The sequence below is a fragment of the Oryzias latipes genome (assembly GCF_053564925.1).
Source record: "Oryzias latipes strain Hd-rR chromosome 1 unlocalized genomic scaffold, Olatipes_Hd-rR_3.1 chr1_Y".
Classification (NCBI taxonomy): domain Eukaryota; kingdom Metazoa; phylum Chordata; class Actinopteri; order Beloniformes; family Adrianichthyidae; genus Oryzias; species Oryzias latipes.
The window spans coordinates 11547777-11563782 of record NW_027616335.1 but is presented as its reverse complement, the minus strand read 5'-3'; the positions used below and the strand labels follow the sequence as shown (position 1 = coordinate 11563782).

Here is a 16006-nt window from a genome sequence, read left to right as displayed (position 1 = left end):
TGTTTTGGTGTCATCAATCTTCGTCCTCCTGGCCCACAATAGGATTCATTCGTAATGTTGTGTGTGCCCCGTGTTTGCGTTTGGTTCACTAACATCAATTGTTTCACCTCTCATGCCCATTGACTGTATATGAAAAGTGGATTTAGTTACCCCTCCCCCCTCACGTTCCAAACAGGAAGTACCACCCGCCTCCAAGAAGTCAAAATCCCATAGACTTCTAAAGAGAAAAAAATAAAACTCAGTCATTATATTTATCAGAGAAACCATTCTTGCTCTGATAACCCCCATTTTTTTTGTGATACTTTTTCTTGCTGATCCTAATTTATTTTTTATATTATTTCTGTATTGCGAGTTATTCAAGTTATAAACTAACCAATCAGATGCCTCAGTAAAAGCATGTAGTCTCAGGTCGAATATTCAAATCATTTGATTGACAGATTTCGTGTAGCCTACTTTTGGACTTCCGACAAGCTCACTCCTGATAGACGAGAGTGGTTGCTATAGAAACATTGACTCTGATTCACTCACCAATCTCTGCTTACTGACGTCGTCTGGCTCCAACGTAGAAGCATCCGTACCACAAAACAGGGCGACTGAATTGAAGTCATTTCATTGGAGGCGGAAGTAAGTCTTTTTCAATGTCACACGCATGGTCCACTTCTCATTTACAGTCAACGGTCATGCTAAGACTGGACGATTAATTTGATTTGCAAATTTAATCGATTTTGTTTAGCCAAAAACTAAAGTCCCTAATTTTTTACCCAAAATTTGATTTAAATCGATTTTTTTTTTCGACCAAAGACTAAAATCTCTTTTCTTTTTCACACATAATTTGATATACAATTTCAATCAATTTTTTTGGTCCATAAAACAAAATTCTGTTTTTTTTACACATAATTTGAATTGCAAATTGTAATCGGTTTTATTCTGCCAAAAACAAAACCCTCTCTCTCTTTTTACACATAATGTGTAGTCAGAAAAATAGTGTCTTCAAATTCGGACATTACTACCACTTGATGATGTCATCAATAATCGCCGGTCATCTACTTTAATGTCTAGCTGCCAGTGCTAATAAAATACATAAATTTGGTTTTAGAAATTCAATCACAATCAAAAACTCAATACTGACATTAAAATGTAAACTCCTGCCCTCCGCCCACAACCGCACCGCGTATCCCCCTACGGAGAAATAGCAGAGAAATAATCAGCCCTAAGTCGCTACTACAGCAAAAGCCTTCAAATAGATTTTGCAGCGTGTGGTTTGTTGCTTCGAGTCCAAAGTCCCAAAACTGAACCGGTTCCATAAAACTGACGAAACTGTTCCTGTTTGGGGAACAAGCTCCTCGTTGGGGAGAAATGGCGAGGTGACCTCTCCAAACAAGAAAGCAGTGTGTCAGGGAAATAAAATCCTAATTTTCCTAAATATAAATCTCCTCAAACAAAAAATTCGAGTTTATCGCTAACATTGATTTATCGCCCAGCCCAGGGTCACGCCCTCCTTTCCTAAAAAAGAGGATCGGCTTGCGTTCCTCGGTTCTCCTCAGAGAGAAGCTCTACTTCCTGGAATGAAACCATTTTATACGTCTTGACTCCTCATGCCGCACACAAACTCGTACACACTTGTTTGGATTTTTTTCGGAGTTCAACTCGATCCCCTTCCAGATATTGCTTATTTATCAGGAGTTGTGCTAAACTGCACCAGTTAGCATGCATTTTTTATGAGCCAAAGATTTAATGGTTGCTTGTGTGTTGGGTGAGCGTGTGTCACGTGTGCTGTTTGTCATGTCGTTGGCTTTTTGCTGTAATGTGTTGAAAGATTAATGTGTGCAATATATAGTGCACAAGTTCTATATATAAACATCCAGAAGTTCCACGAAATGTTGCTTCTGTGTGTGTGTGTGTGTGTGTTGGGGGTGCTTTTTGGCCTCCACTCCATTCCTTTCCCTCTCATGGGACCAGTTCCATGTGGCAGGTCTCTAACGGTCTTGAAAGACACAAGGGCACAGCCTTTAGGATAAGGTTTCTGCCTTGTTCACATTCCACTCGGTCCCACGGGGAGCAAGGTGGAATGAAATTCATATGTTTAAGAGGTTCTGTGCAAGCGTCCATGTTTCAGCGTAGGGCTGCCAGGAAGCTTTGCAGACAGTCCTTTGTGCATCAAATGGTTGGTAGGCTTGACGATAACTGGTACATCCAGCCTTGTCATCCACGCCTACCCAGTTCACCACATTCCATGACCTATACACAACATTTACTGGCTTCTAAGGATGCTAACAATCCAAGTCATCCCATCAGTTTTTTTTTCCTTTTTTTTTTAGGTTATGCTGTTGCATTAACCATGTACATTTAGGAAATCTGGATTTTATTTCGTTCCAAACCGGTGATGGAACCAACAGGGATCATGTATGTGTTGGTACACATTGTGTCATCCTTCATCTTTTGTCTCCCTTCACATGTGTGGCACAACATATGTTAGATGCAATAGTGTCTCCTCGCTGCAGTGCAGTCTCCTCAGACGTTTGTGTAATTTTATTACCAATCACACATGGAGAGCATTCTGGCACTCTCACAAGGTTAGGATGAAATATGAGGAAGATTATGAAGATCTCAGATTGTATTATCATGATTTCCTTATTATTGCATCATTAATCTATTTTTGTCTCTTGTCTTCGCCCCCCCTCCCCACTCCCCCAACCTTTCTTTGCTGCGTTTTGCTTTCAAATCCTCTGCCCGTGGCTTATGCAGAAGTGGAACAAAAAGGTAAGTCTCCAACTCCAAACACACGCTGATATTACGCACACGCTCCAAAATCTGGAATGGAGAGTCACTTTGAAGCCAAAGCCTGAAATGATTTGTACTTTTTGGCTGCATGACATTTCCCTTCAAAGTCCCTGCAACTACTGTATAGGCAGCGATTCTAATTAGACACACTTTATGGTTGCATTGAATGAGTAGAATTTCACTTAACAAACTCTTTACAGGTCACAATGAGCCGATGAGCAGAGAATCACATTGATATTTATTAATTGATTGTCTGTCCGTGATATTTAAGCGCTTTGTATAAAAAGCTGATGAATATTCATTAAAGATTTCCATGCTTTTTAGTGAAATCTGTTATTGTTCCAAACAAAAACAAAAAAAGGGAATAGTGCAGTGCACATCTGGCATCTCGGAGAGTCTGTGTTGTACAGATGCAACATTCCAGATACATTACAAAAGTCCTTGTGATTGGTCACAGTGGCTTCCTACCACATCTCCCACATGGCTCGTAAGACACGACCCCGGGATTCCAAGATGGGAATACCGAACGGGGTGTGTGAAAATAATTATTGTAACATCTGCAAAAAAAAAAAAAAAATGCTGCTCTGTTGGCTGGCATAGTTGGTGGTTAGTGACAAAAATAGAAAGGGAGAGAAATGAAGACTGAGCTGTGAAGCTAATGAGGAGCTAAAGCGGGAGGGAGAATCAAGAATAAAGAGAAGGAGTGAAAGTGGAACAAAATGTGCCATTTTCTCTTCATTTCTTTACTGTGCGAGCAGGGTATTATCTGTTGAATAGAAGACAGGCTGCTGTGCTTAAGGATGACAGTGACTACACAACAAAGTGAGCCTATCATGTCATTATCAGTCACTGGTTGTTAAAGGTAACCTAGAACACAGTTTTATTATTTATGGACATTTTCAACAAAAAGAAAAGAAGCAAACAAACTGCTGAAACTCCAGAGAGAATTGCTGACATTTAACATCAATGGGGTGAAGCTTATCTAATGTGAAAAATGTTGTTGTTTGTTTGTTTCAGTTTTTCTGTGCCCTGGTATTCTGCGGGGAGTTTACCAAAGTGAGCATCTCTTTGAGTCGGATCACCAGTCTGGTGCGTGGTGCAAAGACCCACTGCAGGCCTCCGATAAGATTTACTATATGCCCTGGACACCTTACCGTACAGACACTCTGACAGAGTACTCGTCAAAAGAAGACTTCATAGCAGGCCGGCCAACGACCACGTACAAACTACCCCATCGGGTGGACGGGACGGGCTTCGTCGTCTACGATGGTGCGCTTTTCTTCAACAAAGAGCGCACTCGCAACATTGTGAAGTTTGACCTGCGTACGCGCATCAAAAGCGGCGAGGCCATAATCGCTAACGCCAACTACCACGACACGTCTCCGTACCGCTGGGGCGGCAAGTCGGACATTGACCTCGCCGTGGACGAAAACGGGCTGTGGGTGATCTATGCAACGGAGCAAAACAACGGGCGCATCGTGGTGAGCCAGCTGAACCCTTACACCCTGCGGATCGAGGGCTCCTGGGACACCAGCTACGACAAGCGCTCCGCCTCCAACGCCTTCATGATTTGCGGCGTCCTCTATGTGGTCAAAACGGTCTACGAAGACGATGACAATGAAGGGACGGGGAACAAGATTGACTATATGTACAACACTGATAAGAGCAAGGAGACCACCATCAACATACCCTTCCCGAATTCCTACCAGTACATCGCTGCCGTGGATTACAACCCAAGAGATAACCTTCTGTACGTGTGGAATAACTACCATGTGGTCAAATATTCACTGGACTTCGGGAATAATGGTGAGTCCAAGACTACTTTTCTTCAAGCAATTCCAGTTTTAGGCAGAAAACTTTGCCTTTTGGGGAAGCGCGACTTTAAACCTTCTATAAATCTAGCTTAGGGCTCAAGTGGTGATTTGCTTAAAACTTGGAGATTGGGCTTCAATTCCAAGATACTCAAAAAATGGGATTAAATGTCTTCTTGCGTGAAACTCAACATCAAGGGTTTGATTGTGGCGTGAAACCACCAAAGGTGTCCCGATAGCCGGTTTTGACTGCAGACCACACCTGTGTGTTTGGTCAACTGACCTGTTGTTGCTCCCAAAGATTTGGAAAGGTAGTGAAGGTATTGGTTCCTATGATATATAATTTGCGGATCATAATACAATTCAAGAATTCAAAGATTGGGATTCAATTATGTACATAAGCTAAGCGTTTTAAGCACATTTCAGCTCCGTTCTCTAATGTGGTTCAGCCTCATGACAATTGTTCATGCCACAACAGCCGTTCCTCGCTTTTCATTAAAAGATTCTGACAAATCAGCCGTTGTTTCAACTCCTCAGAGTACCACAGACACAATTCATCTCTGTGTTTAATCTGCATCATAAATCTTTAACTGCATCCATTTGAGGAAACCTGGATAACCGCCCCAACTCTGCGGCTCGCTTTCAGCCGTGGTGGGCAGCGCAGCTTCCTCCTTGGTCGTTTTGCTCCGAATGGAAGGGCCCGGGCCCCTGGAGCCTGAAGGGCTATTTGCCCGGCGTAATTGCCTTTCAACACCTTTCTATGGAGTGGTGGAGGAAGTCTGGCTGTGTGTCTTATTAAATGATGTCTGAATTAGCGCATGCTCTTACATGCAGTTAGGAGGCCCAGTACAAGAAATTAGAGAAAGAGACAGCTCCAAACCCGGTTTCCACCGATCAGTGTTGCAGGCACGTGTGTGAGTTTGCGCGAAGCGCGACGCCTCTGCACAAAAAACGGGTATTTACAGCGAATAATGATCGGGACACATATGTGCTAATGCACTCGCTGGATGAGTTTGTGTTTCCTCATTTCATGAGTGTTTATTATGAGAGTGTGATCACTCTCATTATAGAGCCCGGCCTGTCTCGGGGGGCTCTGCAGAGAAGATCAATGAGGATTTCAATGTGGAGGATGACCTCCAGTGCACAGCAACAAGCCAGACTGCTGACCAGAGATAAATACATATAATCAATGCAACACTGTGTTCTTTTACTTTCCTCCTCACTCTACGCTCCCTCAAGGAATAAATAACCTACCTGAAGCGCATGATTTTCCTATTCTTCAGAAAATAAGGCAACTGATCGATACTTTGAAGTTTGCTTTTGTTGTCTGTTGATACAATTTTTGCTCTATAAATTTCCTCGGAGAAAATGAAACACTTAATATTTAGTTTTACTATAAACACACACTAAAGCCCTTTCTTTACCTTCTTTTTTTAAAGTTGTTTTGCTTGCTTTTGTCATATCATGGAACAGATAAAGGAAATGGGCTATTTGGAAGCTCACCCTGTTTTAGTTTTTTTCTGTTTTTTTTGTGTTTTTTTTGCCCATGTGAGCTTTTTAAGCCATAAAATGAGACAGGAAATGGGCCACGGACTATGAGAGAGACCAAGAAGCCGGCCAAGAGGACAGAGAGTAATTGGGCTACAACACAGACAGCGCATATTACTTAGTTGGAGCTATCTGGCTGGATAACAAAGACGGGCGCTCTGGAGAGGCAAAGTCGAAAGCGGTTGCTTTGTTCGGCTTCAAAAAAGGAGAAATATACACACAATCATTTTTTTGTGTGTATTTTGGATAAAGTGTTCTAAAGGGATAACCCTGTGAAGAAATAATGAAGAGGGTTGTAAAAGTAGGGCCAAATCTTGCAGATTTGAAATGCCAGTGCTCTTGTATAGTTTATTCAAAGGTTGCATACAATACTGTAATGTGGACGTTAAGGAGCAGAACAAAAACTCGAGCAGCATTGCATGGCCCACAGGTGCTACCTTGCCTCGCCACCCCCCTCTTTGTCCTGCCCAGTTTTCTGTTGGTTTTATGTTGTGGTCATCTGGGGGTGATGAACAGGTCGATGTAACTTTTGGAAGAATCGGCAAAAGTGAATTTTTAGATTTCCTTGGCAACATAGGTTTTTTGTAAACCACGCCCACACATCTAATATTTTCATATGCTACGTAATGTCATTTTATTCATCTTGAGCCAGGGATTCATGTATGAAAGTTTCATACTCGTAAAAAAAAAAAAAAGTGTGAGAAACATTATTGCCACTTTTGTCAGATAGCCACGCTGACGCCGTTCAAAATCTACAAACTTTATCGCCAACATTATTTTCTTAAGTAGCTTCTCGATGACGCTTGAGGCTAAATCGAAATCCCTAATAGGAGATTGTACACTACACCGGCTGTAGGGGGCGTCATTCACAATGTAAAAAAATGTCATTCTAACCTGGTACTCGGTTTTTCTAATTTTGGTGAGTTTGTGAGTTTGTGTCAGGGTTCCAATATTTTGCGTAAAATGGCCATAAAAAATGCAAGACAGATGTCACTTGTTTTATTATCCAGATTATTTTCTGCAGTTTTCATTTTTTTGTTTTTCCAAGGATCAGAAAGCTAAAAAAAAACACCACAGCATTCCGACCTTTGCGTAAATTCCTGCAGAACGCGGGGGCAGGGGGGGGGGGGGTATGCTTTAATGCACATCATTATGTTTGTCAAATGCAGCATATCAGCACAAACACTTTACACCGGCTGTGAAGTGCTCGAGTGGAGGGGGTGACTGTTGGGGCTTGTTTTGCAGCTAAAGGATGTGGGCAGTTTGCAGACCATCAACCTTTTTTTTTTCTTTTTTTCAGAAGTAAACACAAACCCATTTGTTTGGCGGCCATATTTTTTCCTCCAAAAAAACGACTACTTTGTCAAACGGACAGATTTTCTAACAAGGCCAATAGCGAATATTCATAAGAAATGCAACAAACCTAAGTGAAGTCTGCCTTTCAAAATAAAAGCACCAAAAGTGGCTCTTCAAGCTAGTCATTTCTAGACACATTTCTCTGGATTTCCAAACACATTTATCAGGCTTTAGAAAAGTACTAAGTGGATGTCATCTGCACTGCACTTGTCACACATTTACATTCAGTCGGAGAGGCGCTTCATCCAACACCATGGATGTTTTGTAGGGTCATGTTGTTGCAAATGATATCGATGAGGATAGGAAGGGCAACACTGAAAATAAACTGCTACTGGGGGTGGGGTAGGGTGGGGGGGTCATGCTCTTTTTGAAATACAGTGTCTGATGTGGGACATTGTCTAGCTGCTGCATTTTCTCACATCTATTAAGCAGCGATGGCTAATGCATTGCTAAACATAACCTTTTGCGATGACGCCTAACCTTTTATTTAATTGTTCTGCTTTATTATGACTTTTTTTTTTTTTCGGTGGGGTTGCAATCGCACATTCTGACAGCGTCACCCGCCAGTGAACTTTCAGCTTAAAAGCATGCCTAGCATTTGTCATAGAGTGGTGTCAGCTGAGTGTCCTCTCTAGACGCAGAGCTCTGCCCTTCCAGCGGCCGCTTTTCGCCACTGAGTTCTCACTCTCAAGCGGCTTTTTTGTTCCCACTTTGATACAAATGCTCTAATCAGTGATAAAAATAATATATATGCAGATGGATCCCGGTATTAAAACAAATGTAGGAGCTGCCTTATCTTTCCTTTTCCTTCCTTTTCTGGGACAGAGTTTCTGCAGAGCGGCCGGAGTTCATTCGAAATTCATCCGAGTTGCAGGGAGGACCGTGAGCATGAAGCAACCCCCCCCCCCCCCCCCCCCTTCCCTGACTTATTTCATCTGCTCCTGATTTACAACAATTTCTTTAAAGAATTACTCAACAATGCCATTTTAAGAATACTTTTCTTTACTTTTGTCCTTCAAAATGCAACAAGAACCTGTTAAAAACACCTAAAAGCCGGATTTTCATCAGAGTGGGTCTTTCCAATTTCCACTGCTGACCTGGTAGGGCAAAAAGGTGATTTTATGTAAAGCACTTCTATGGTTACGTTCAGACCGCCCTCTGTAAAGCGCGTTCAAGTAACCACGACCGATGAAAATTCTATGGTTATGCGTATTTCAAGGTTCCGTATCCGAAAATGCTTTGAAAGTAAAGGCAGGTGAAATTTCGACCAATTAGGGATTCTGGATTGGCAATGATCAAGGTATCGACAGTCCGGTTTACATACCATACATTCCGAATGCACTATTTTTTTTTATTGCAGAGGGACGAAAAGATCATGTACGTGCGTTTTAGTGCACTATATAGTGCGTTCACCATTTAGCAGTGCTGACTGAATCTGTGGTTCCAAAATCGAGTGCCCTCGAAATTTCCCAGAAGCCTTTGCGAAAAACCAGTCTGCACCGATGCACACTAGATCGGCGAATATAGACCACAATGCATTGCGTTTGAACTATTCTTGCAAAAAATGTATTCAAATGTTTGTTTTTAAACCATCAACGTTTTCATTTTCAGAACACGGTAGATTCACAAATAGTCGTCACAGAACGCTCATTTTAATTCGATTTTCACTTTGTGAAGTTGATGATGTCACATTTGCCGTTTAAAAAAAAAAACAAGAAAAAAAGTGAAGATAGTGTCCGAACTGCTTTTAAAATCACAGAGACTTCATTGAAAGCGATGGCTCGTACGCGCATTTCTGAGCCCCGTGTGAATGTAGCATAGCGGAAGAAAGATGTATGGCATAGCCTAATATAGTTAAAGAGGTTGATTTTGAGCAAGATCACGAGAAAAAGGAAAGAAACCATCAAGCTAACAGATAATATTAAGGTTTATTCCCATGAATATATCACTCTGCGTGCAACAGTACAGGCTTATTTTTGAAATGTGTACTCTTTCTCCCTTGGCACTTAAAAGAAAAAAGCTGCTCCTCCATCTATTGTCTGTTTGCGTTTTTTTTAAGTGTCTTTTTTCTTTCCCCTCCTGTTTCTCACACAAAAACATTCACTCACAATGGCAGGAATCTCAGAGTTTCCTCTCTGCCTTCTCATACATCTTTCTCTTTAACTCCATGCTTTCAGTGCCCCCTCCCTCGCCTCCCCCCCCCCCTCCAATCTGCCCTCCTTCTGCGCTCCCGGTTTGTTCCCTCCACATCACACAGGGCTATTTCATCCAGCATCCTTTGATGCATATATTATAGATGCCTAGTGCATAAATGCCTATGTAAAGTCGGAGTCAAAGTCACTTGTCTCGGCATCGGCCCTTTTAATTCCAACCCCACAATCCCCCGAATGCTCGCTCATTCTGCGCTGTTTATGGAGCTGTTTCATCACGTCTTCTTACATGCATTTTATAGAGGCTTGCCCCTGCGCAGCGTGGCTCCAATGAAGCATTTGAATAATTTATTACCTCCAGTCTGCCTTGCCACACTTTAGAAAGTTTTTTCCCTCAACAAAGTCACAAAATTATTCATGTTATCTGCATTTTGGGGATGGGAGGGGCAAAGAGGGCTAAAACCAGGAGCAGACCAGCTTGTGCTTCCTGCATTTTAGATCCAGTTCCACTCCTTTTTTTTTTTTTTTTCCTAAAGAATTTCCTTAATCGTTCTTTCTTTTTCCCCCTAAAATTCTCAGATAGAACAGTCTTAGAAGACCTCCATTTAAATTCTTTGTACTCTCTTTATGTGCTCATTAAAATAAAGTAAATAAAACCTTGGATGAACTGCAGCACATGATGTATTACTCTGTCACAAATTATTAAATATAAACTACTCGGAGACGTGAAACAAGGAGCAGGAACAGCTAAGTAAACTTTCTGATTTTTAGTAGCTTGTAGCTTTCTTTTTTTTTTTTTTTTTTGCAGCAATAAATATATATTTCATTATCACCCCCTCATGACGATGTGTTTTTACCCTCTCTTCTCTCAATACCTCAGTTCATTGAAGTCTGCAGGCATTTCAATGCTGGAGCATTTTAATCAGGCCATAACCGGGTTATGGCAGCAGCTTTTTTATTTTATTTTATTTTTTTTATTCTTTAGCTCTTATACCTTTAGGTCAGAAGTGTTCCAACTTTTTGCAAAAAGGGCTAGATTTGGTCAGGTGAAAATCTGAACTCTTCTGATAACATTAAGTCTGATTTTATAGAAATTCTAATGCAATGCATTTTGTTTTTCTACATAGAACAAAAATATACATTTTTCTCCAAATTACCAAAAATGTTGTATTTAAAGACCAGAAATAGATTCAAGAAAATACTTGTGTGGAAAAAACAAATGACACACGGCATTCTTTATTAAATCCTCACTCTAAAGTGCCCTATGTGAACAAAAAACAAAAAAAACTTATTTAAAGGTACAAACTACAGACACTTTGTTTTTTTTATTTCACAAAAAATGAAGAAAAATTGCCTCCAATGAACATGACTGCTGGCGGCTCTTCTTGTCAAATTTTATTTTTGATTTTTTGCTGTTGACATTTCAGAAATGAGCTGGAAGAATCCAGAACAGTGTGCGACAGGTTAACCCTTGTGCTATCTTGTGGGGTCCAGATGACCCCACTCCCAACGTTAACGTGTCTCCAAGGGTTAAAAATGGCTTATAACGGTATTTAGCCAACCACAATCATGGAATCACACACACATTTGTTGGACAGTGCTGAGCCGGTGGACGTTTGAATGCAGGACGCATTTGGCCCACTGGCCGGACTTTGGACTTTTAAACCTTCATCCCCGGAGTTTTAGGTCCAGCGCTAACATTCTTTGAATTATCACAACGCTTTGTTTACGTAATTCACGGAATTCGAACGGAAAAACAGCTCTGTGCCGAAATGCAAGAGCGTCTACGGAATGAACGTAAATCTGATTCTGAGTAAAGGACCTTTGCAGCACTATGCAACATTTCAGAGTTTTCTCTCACTAAATGACAATTTACCTTTTGGCGGTCTCACTGTTTCGTGGATTTTTTTAAGTGCAATCTTGCATGCTTTTTGTTTTCCCTCTTTATCTTGATTGGCTATAGATTATTGTCAATCAATCCCCAAACGCTATTCAGCTTTCCATATTTATTTACAATTTCAATCGTGGTCAGATCTAGGGCTGCACGATATGAAGAAAACTCGTGCTTTGTGATATTAGTGATCAATATTGCGATGACGATATCACTTGCGATACACGAACAAATAGCAAAAAAACGAAAAATATCTTTTTCATTTCACTGCAACAGTTTCATTTAAATAAGAGTCAACATAACCCATATTGTACCCCAAATGACCCTCGTCTACATAGGAAGCAAACACCTAACATAAAAGGGCTCCATCTGATTGATTATCAATGTAAAAACGTCTATCCGATTGGTCAAAGGCATAAAGGGATTTATTTGATTTGTTAAATACTTAAAGCTGCCATAAGATTGTTTTAGCACATTTAAGGTTGGCATTTATTCCAATTGTTGCCATCTTTTGCGATATGAATATTGCACAGCTTCATATATCAATAAAGATAAATTTGCAATTTATTGTGCAGGCCTACAAAAGACCTGGACTTATTAGATGAAATCGCTGGATTTTTGCATCCAAAGTTCTCTAAAAATGGTAGCTTCTTTCGAAACCCCTTCATTCCATTATGTTGACACAGCTCGTCCACATTACCATCCTTCCCCTGCCATGCTTCCTAATTTATCTGAGTGTTTTCTTTATCATTATTAGATATATATATATATATATATATATATATATATATATATATATATATAGATAAACTTTATTAATCCCAAAGGAAATTTCAAATGGCCAACTGCCTACACCTAAATAATGCAATCATTCCACAAATTAGAAAGTGTTCCTTTGAAAAAAGAATGATTCTTCTCTTTCAAACCTGTTGTTTGGACTACTGCATGATATTTAAATTACAAACAGATTCCACATATCTAATAACAATGTTAAAAAAGAATATTAATAAAGATAATAACCCTTTTTTCAGATAACTGTAGATGTTCTCCATATCATTAATTCCATTCATTTGCAGTACCAGTAATCATTTGTGGCAGAGGTTCAGGGTCTGATCTCCTCACAGCTCCTCCTCCTACATCGCCTTTCAGCCACCAGCAAGAAAACTAGCTGTTCTGAACCAAAGTTTCTATGAAGAGCCTAATTTTTAAGACTTAACCTTATCTGAACGACTGAAGCAAAACAAGCTGTCTTTGCAAAATGTTTACACTTTCTCATTTAAATTCATCACTAAGGAGCAAAACTTTTTTTTATAACAACCTTAATGTTCACCTCATTTATCTAACAGCACTAATGTGTTTGTCAGTGTTACTTCTACCACCAAGAAAATAAAAATCTATGAAACATTGCTGTTGTATCATTATTTTTTTGTGGAATTTCTTAGCATTTAAAGTTATAAAAACGTCGCCTCACTCGTCAAACCTGAACGCAAACTATATTTTCTAGCCGTACTGACTATTTAGCATATCAGAAGGTGAAATCAACAACCCTAACATAAACCTAATGAAACAGTGGAGCTCCATTATGTTCCATGAACTGTCCGGATAAATAGAAATGACCTTTGCTGGCCGCTCTGTCTGCTCGGAGCAATTGAAAGGTTTACCTTTGACCTCTAAATGGTCCAAATCAGAGTTCCATTTCCCAAGGAACTCACCCATTTGAGTGTCTATTGTCCTAACCCCTCCACCCCCAAAACCCCCACCCGCTTACACCGCCTTCTTCCTCCGCTGTTACGAACCGCACGTCCAGACTGCTCGGCAGGAAGTGTGAACGCATTCATGTGGAAACCGTCTTTCACCGGATCGCTGATGGCAACAACCTTCGTGTTCTTTTTCTGCTCCGCCCCAATCCTATTTGTTTAAAGAATGTTATTATGTCGTGTCACAAAATAGACAGTTTATCTTCCGAAAAAGTCAAAATTCAAATGAAATTTTAGGATATCATTAATCTGTGCTGAAAAAATGTAATATCATGGGGTTCTTCTAGATAATCCAGAAAAAAAAAAAAAAAAAAATGTTTTTTTCTTTCTATATAGTTGGTTAACAAAAATAAATGGTAAATGGCGTATACTTGGAAAAGCGCTTTCCACCTTCCTTGAAGGCCCAAAGCGCTTTACAGCCACACACCCTCGACACTCGTGCGGGCACGGCAGGATTTGAACCTGCAATCTTCCGATCACCCGCCCTACCGCTGCACCACGGCCGCTCTGGAAGACTTTCACATGACTGAATTTCACGAAATTTCCCATCCTTTTGTTCTCCAGAATTACACTTTGTTTTTCTGCCATCTGAAGTCCAGATCACATCAAGAAACACACCATCAACCATAAAGGTCACACTGACCATTAAGAAAGAAAATTATTAATAAAGATCGTTACTTTTTAGAAATCAAAAGAAACACAATGAAAAAATGACACAAAATAGAAAGGAAACATTTCGTCAAAAAAAAAGTAACTTTTAGAAATCAAAATGAAATGTTGAAAAAATAAGAAACAAAACATCCTTCTGTGTCCTCCAACATCATCATCCAGTCTGTGATGTCCTATTGTACCAAACTTTTCCAGTTGCTTGTTTTGTTGAATTTTTTTAACATCTCATTTTGATTTCTGGAAATTATTTTTTTTTTTCATGTTTTGGTTTTTTTATTTTAAATTCCTGAAATGTTTTTTTTTATCCCCACTTTTTTAATTGGTAATTGTTTTTTTTATTTTTTTACCTTTAAAATGTGTTTGTGTTTAATGTTGTGTTGATGCGATTTACACTTCAAGGCCACCTTCATTTTGACATTGAGGTACTTCCTTTTCTACCCGTGTTAGCCACTCCTATGTAATTTTACTCAATAATACATATAATCTAAACAAAACAAAACAAAAACTCTTCGTTTCAAAGCCACATTTGATCCAGAATTGTACTTTGGAAATAGATGTGCTGTAAAGGTTTTGGATTTTTTATCTTGACTGCTAACACTGAGATAGGAGCAACATTTAGGATTTTACTTTTAGAAAACCCAAAGTAGCTGATACATGGGATATTTTTGTGGTTTTTCCGAGCCACAAGAATAAAGTAGGAAAACACACATCATCATTTTAGTCTCTTTTTTTTATTCTCAAAATGGTTTGTTCCAAAACTCCACATTTAGTTTGCTATTACAAAAGCAATAGACACATAAATATGGATAACAAAACGTTTTTCATCAAAACATGTTATTGTAGTGACTAAAACTTTGTTAACATCTCTTTGCTTTAGTGAATTTATTCCAAAGCATGACATCATTTTTTTCCTGCTCCATAGTATCAGTATATGAAGGGAAAGCTGCACCCTCACAGGTGGAGCAGCGGCTGCTCTGCTTGCAGTAAAGGGGGAATTCTTAATGAACAGAAAAAAGGAGGTTAATAGGATTGCTGCAGCAGTCAGGTAAACCTTTGCTCTCTAAATAAGGCTCAAACCCCACATGGGAGGGCATTTCTGTGACTTTGGCAAAAATAACACTCGGTAAGGTCCCCCCCCCCCAGGAGGGAGGTGTCTTTTACTCTGATTCTGGGTGTCGTTACTTCCTGTTCCACATGTTTACCCTGAATATAAACATTATATATTTTTTAAATTTTGGATATTGACAATGTGACTCTTTTTTTTTTTTTTTTGTATTGATCACACTTTCAAGGACAATGCATATGAGAACCGGACCGAGCAGGTGTGACGTCTTTTACAGAAAACGACCTATTTTTGATTTTCCTACCAGTAGCGCGAAATGATGTTCTAACCATCCAAATGCCCTCCCTTATCAGTTAATCCTAGCTATATGAACGAACGCACCGTTTTGATGTCAGGTTGTTTGATGTCATCGTGCGGACGGAGAGATACTGTAGACAAGGATCGCCGCAGAGTTATGGCGGGTTGTGCAAGAAGTTAAGAAGTGAGCTAGCCTAAAGGTCCAGACCTAAGTGTAGCCCTTGCATAAATTGTATTAAACACACAATTAAAAGTAATCTAAAGTCACAAAAATGGCGGAAAAAAAATATAGTGACCACAAGATCGAAGGTAGCACATTGCATATGGGCGGTTCGCCAAAACTAAAAATGATGATGTCATTGGGGCCAGATGTCGTCAACAAGCAGTGATTGGACCAGATCTGTCTGACTCATCATTTCTTTGGCAACCACTTTACCCAATAAAGAGTGACCTAGTCGGAACTCCACCTCCCTTAACATTTAAAAGCGGGCCACACAAAATCTGTCAACCAAACGCTTGGAACGACAGACGTGAGACCACAAACTTTTATTGAAGCATCTGATTGGCCAGTTTATAGCTTGAGTAACTTGCCCTACCGAAAAAAATATAATGAAAAAAAATTAGGATCAGCAAGAAAATGTTAAAACAGAGGTACTTGTTTGACCTGTTGCCTTCTGGGAGGT

General features: G+C 39.9%; 1 protein-coding gene across 13 annotated transcripts in view; it reads left to right on the top strand.

Moving 5' to 3' along the window:
• Positions 1-16006, top strand: part of adgrl3.1 (adhesion G protein-coupled receptor L3.1) — a 179735-nt gene that overhangs the window by 84389 nt on the left and 79340 nt on the right. For all 13 annotated transcript variants that reach the window (XM_078943683.1, XM_023956196.2, XM_078943686.1 and 10 more), the window contains 2 exons: positions 2746-2760; positions 3799-4587. In XM_078943683.1, coding sequence (XP_078799809.1) covers positions 2746-2760; positions 3799-4587 — 804 coding nt within the window. The remainder of the gene's footprint in view (positions 1-2745; positions 2761-3798; positions 4588-16006) is intronic.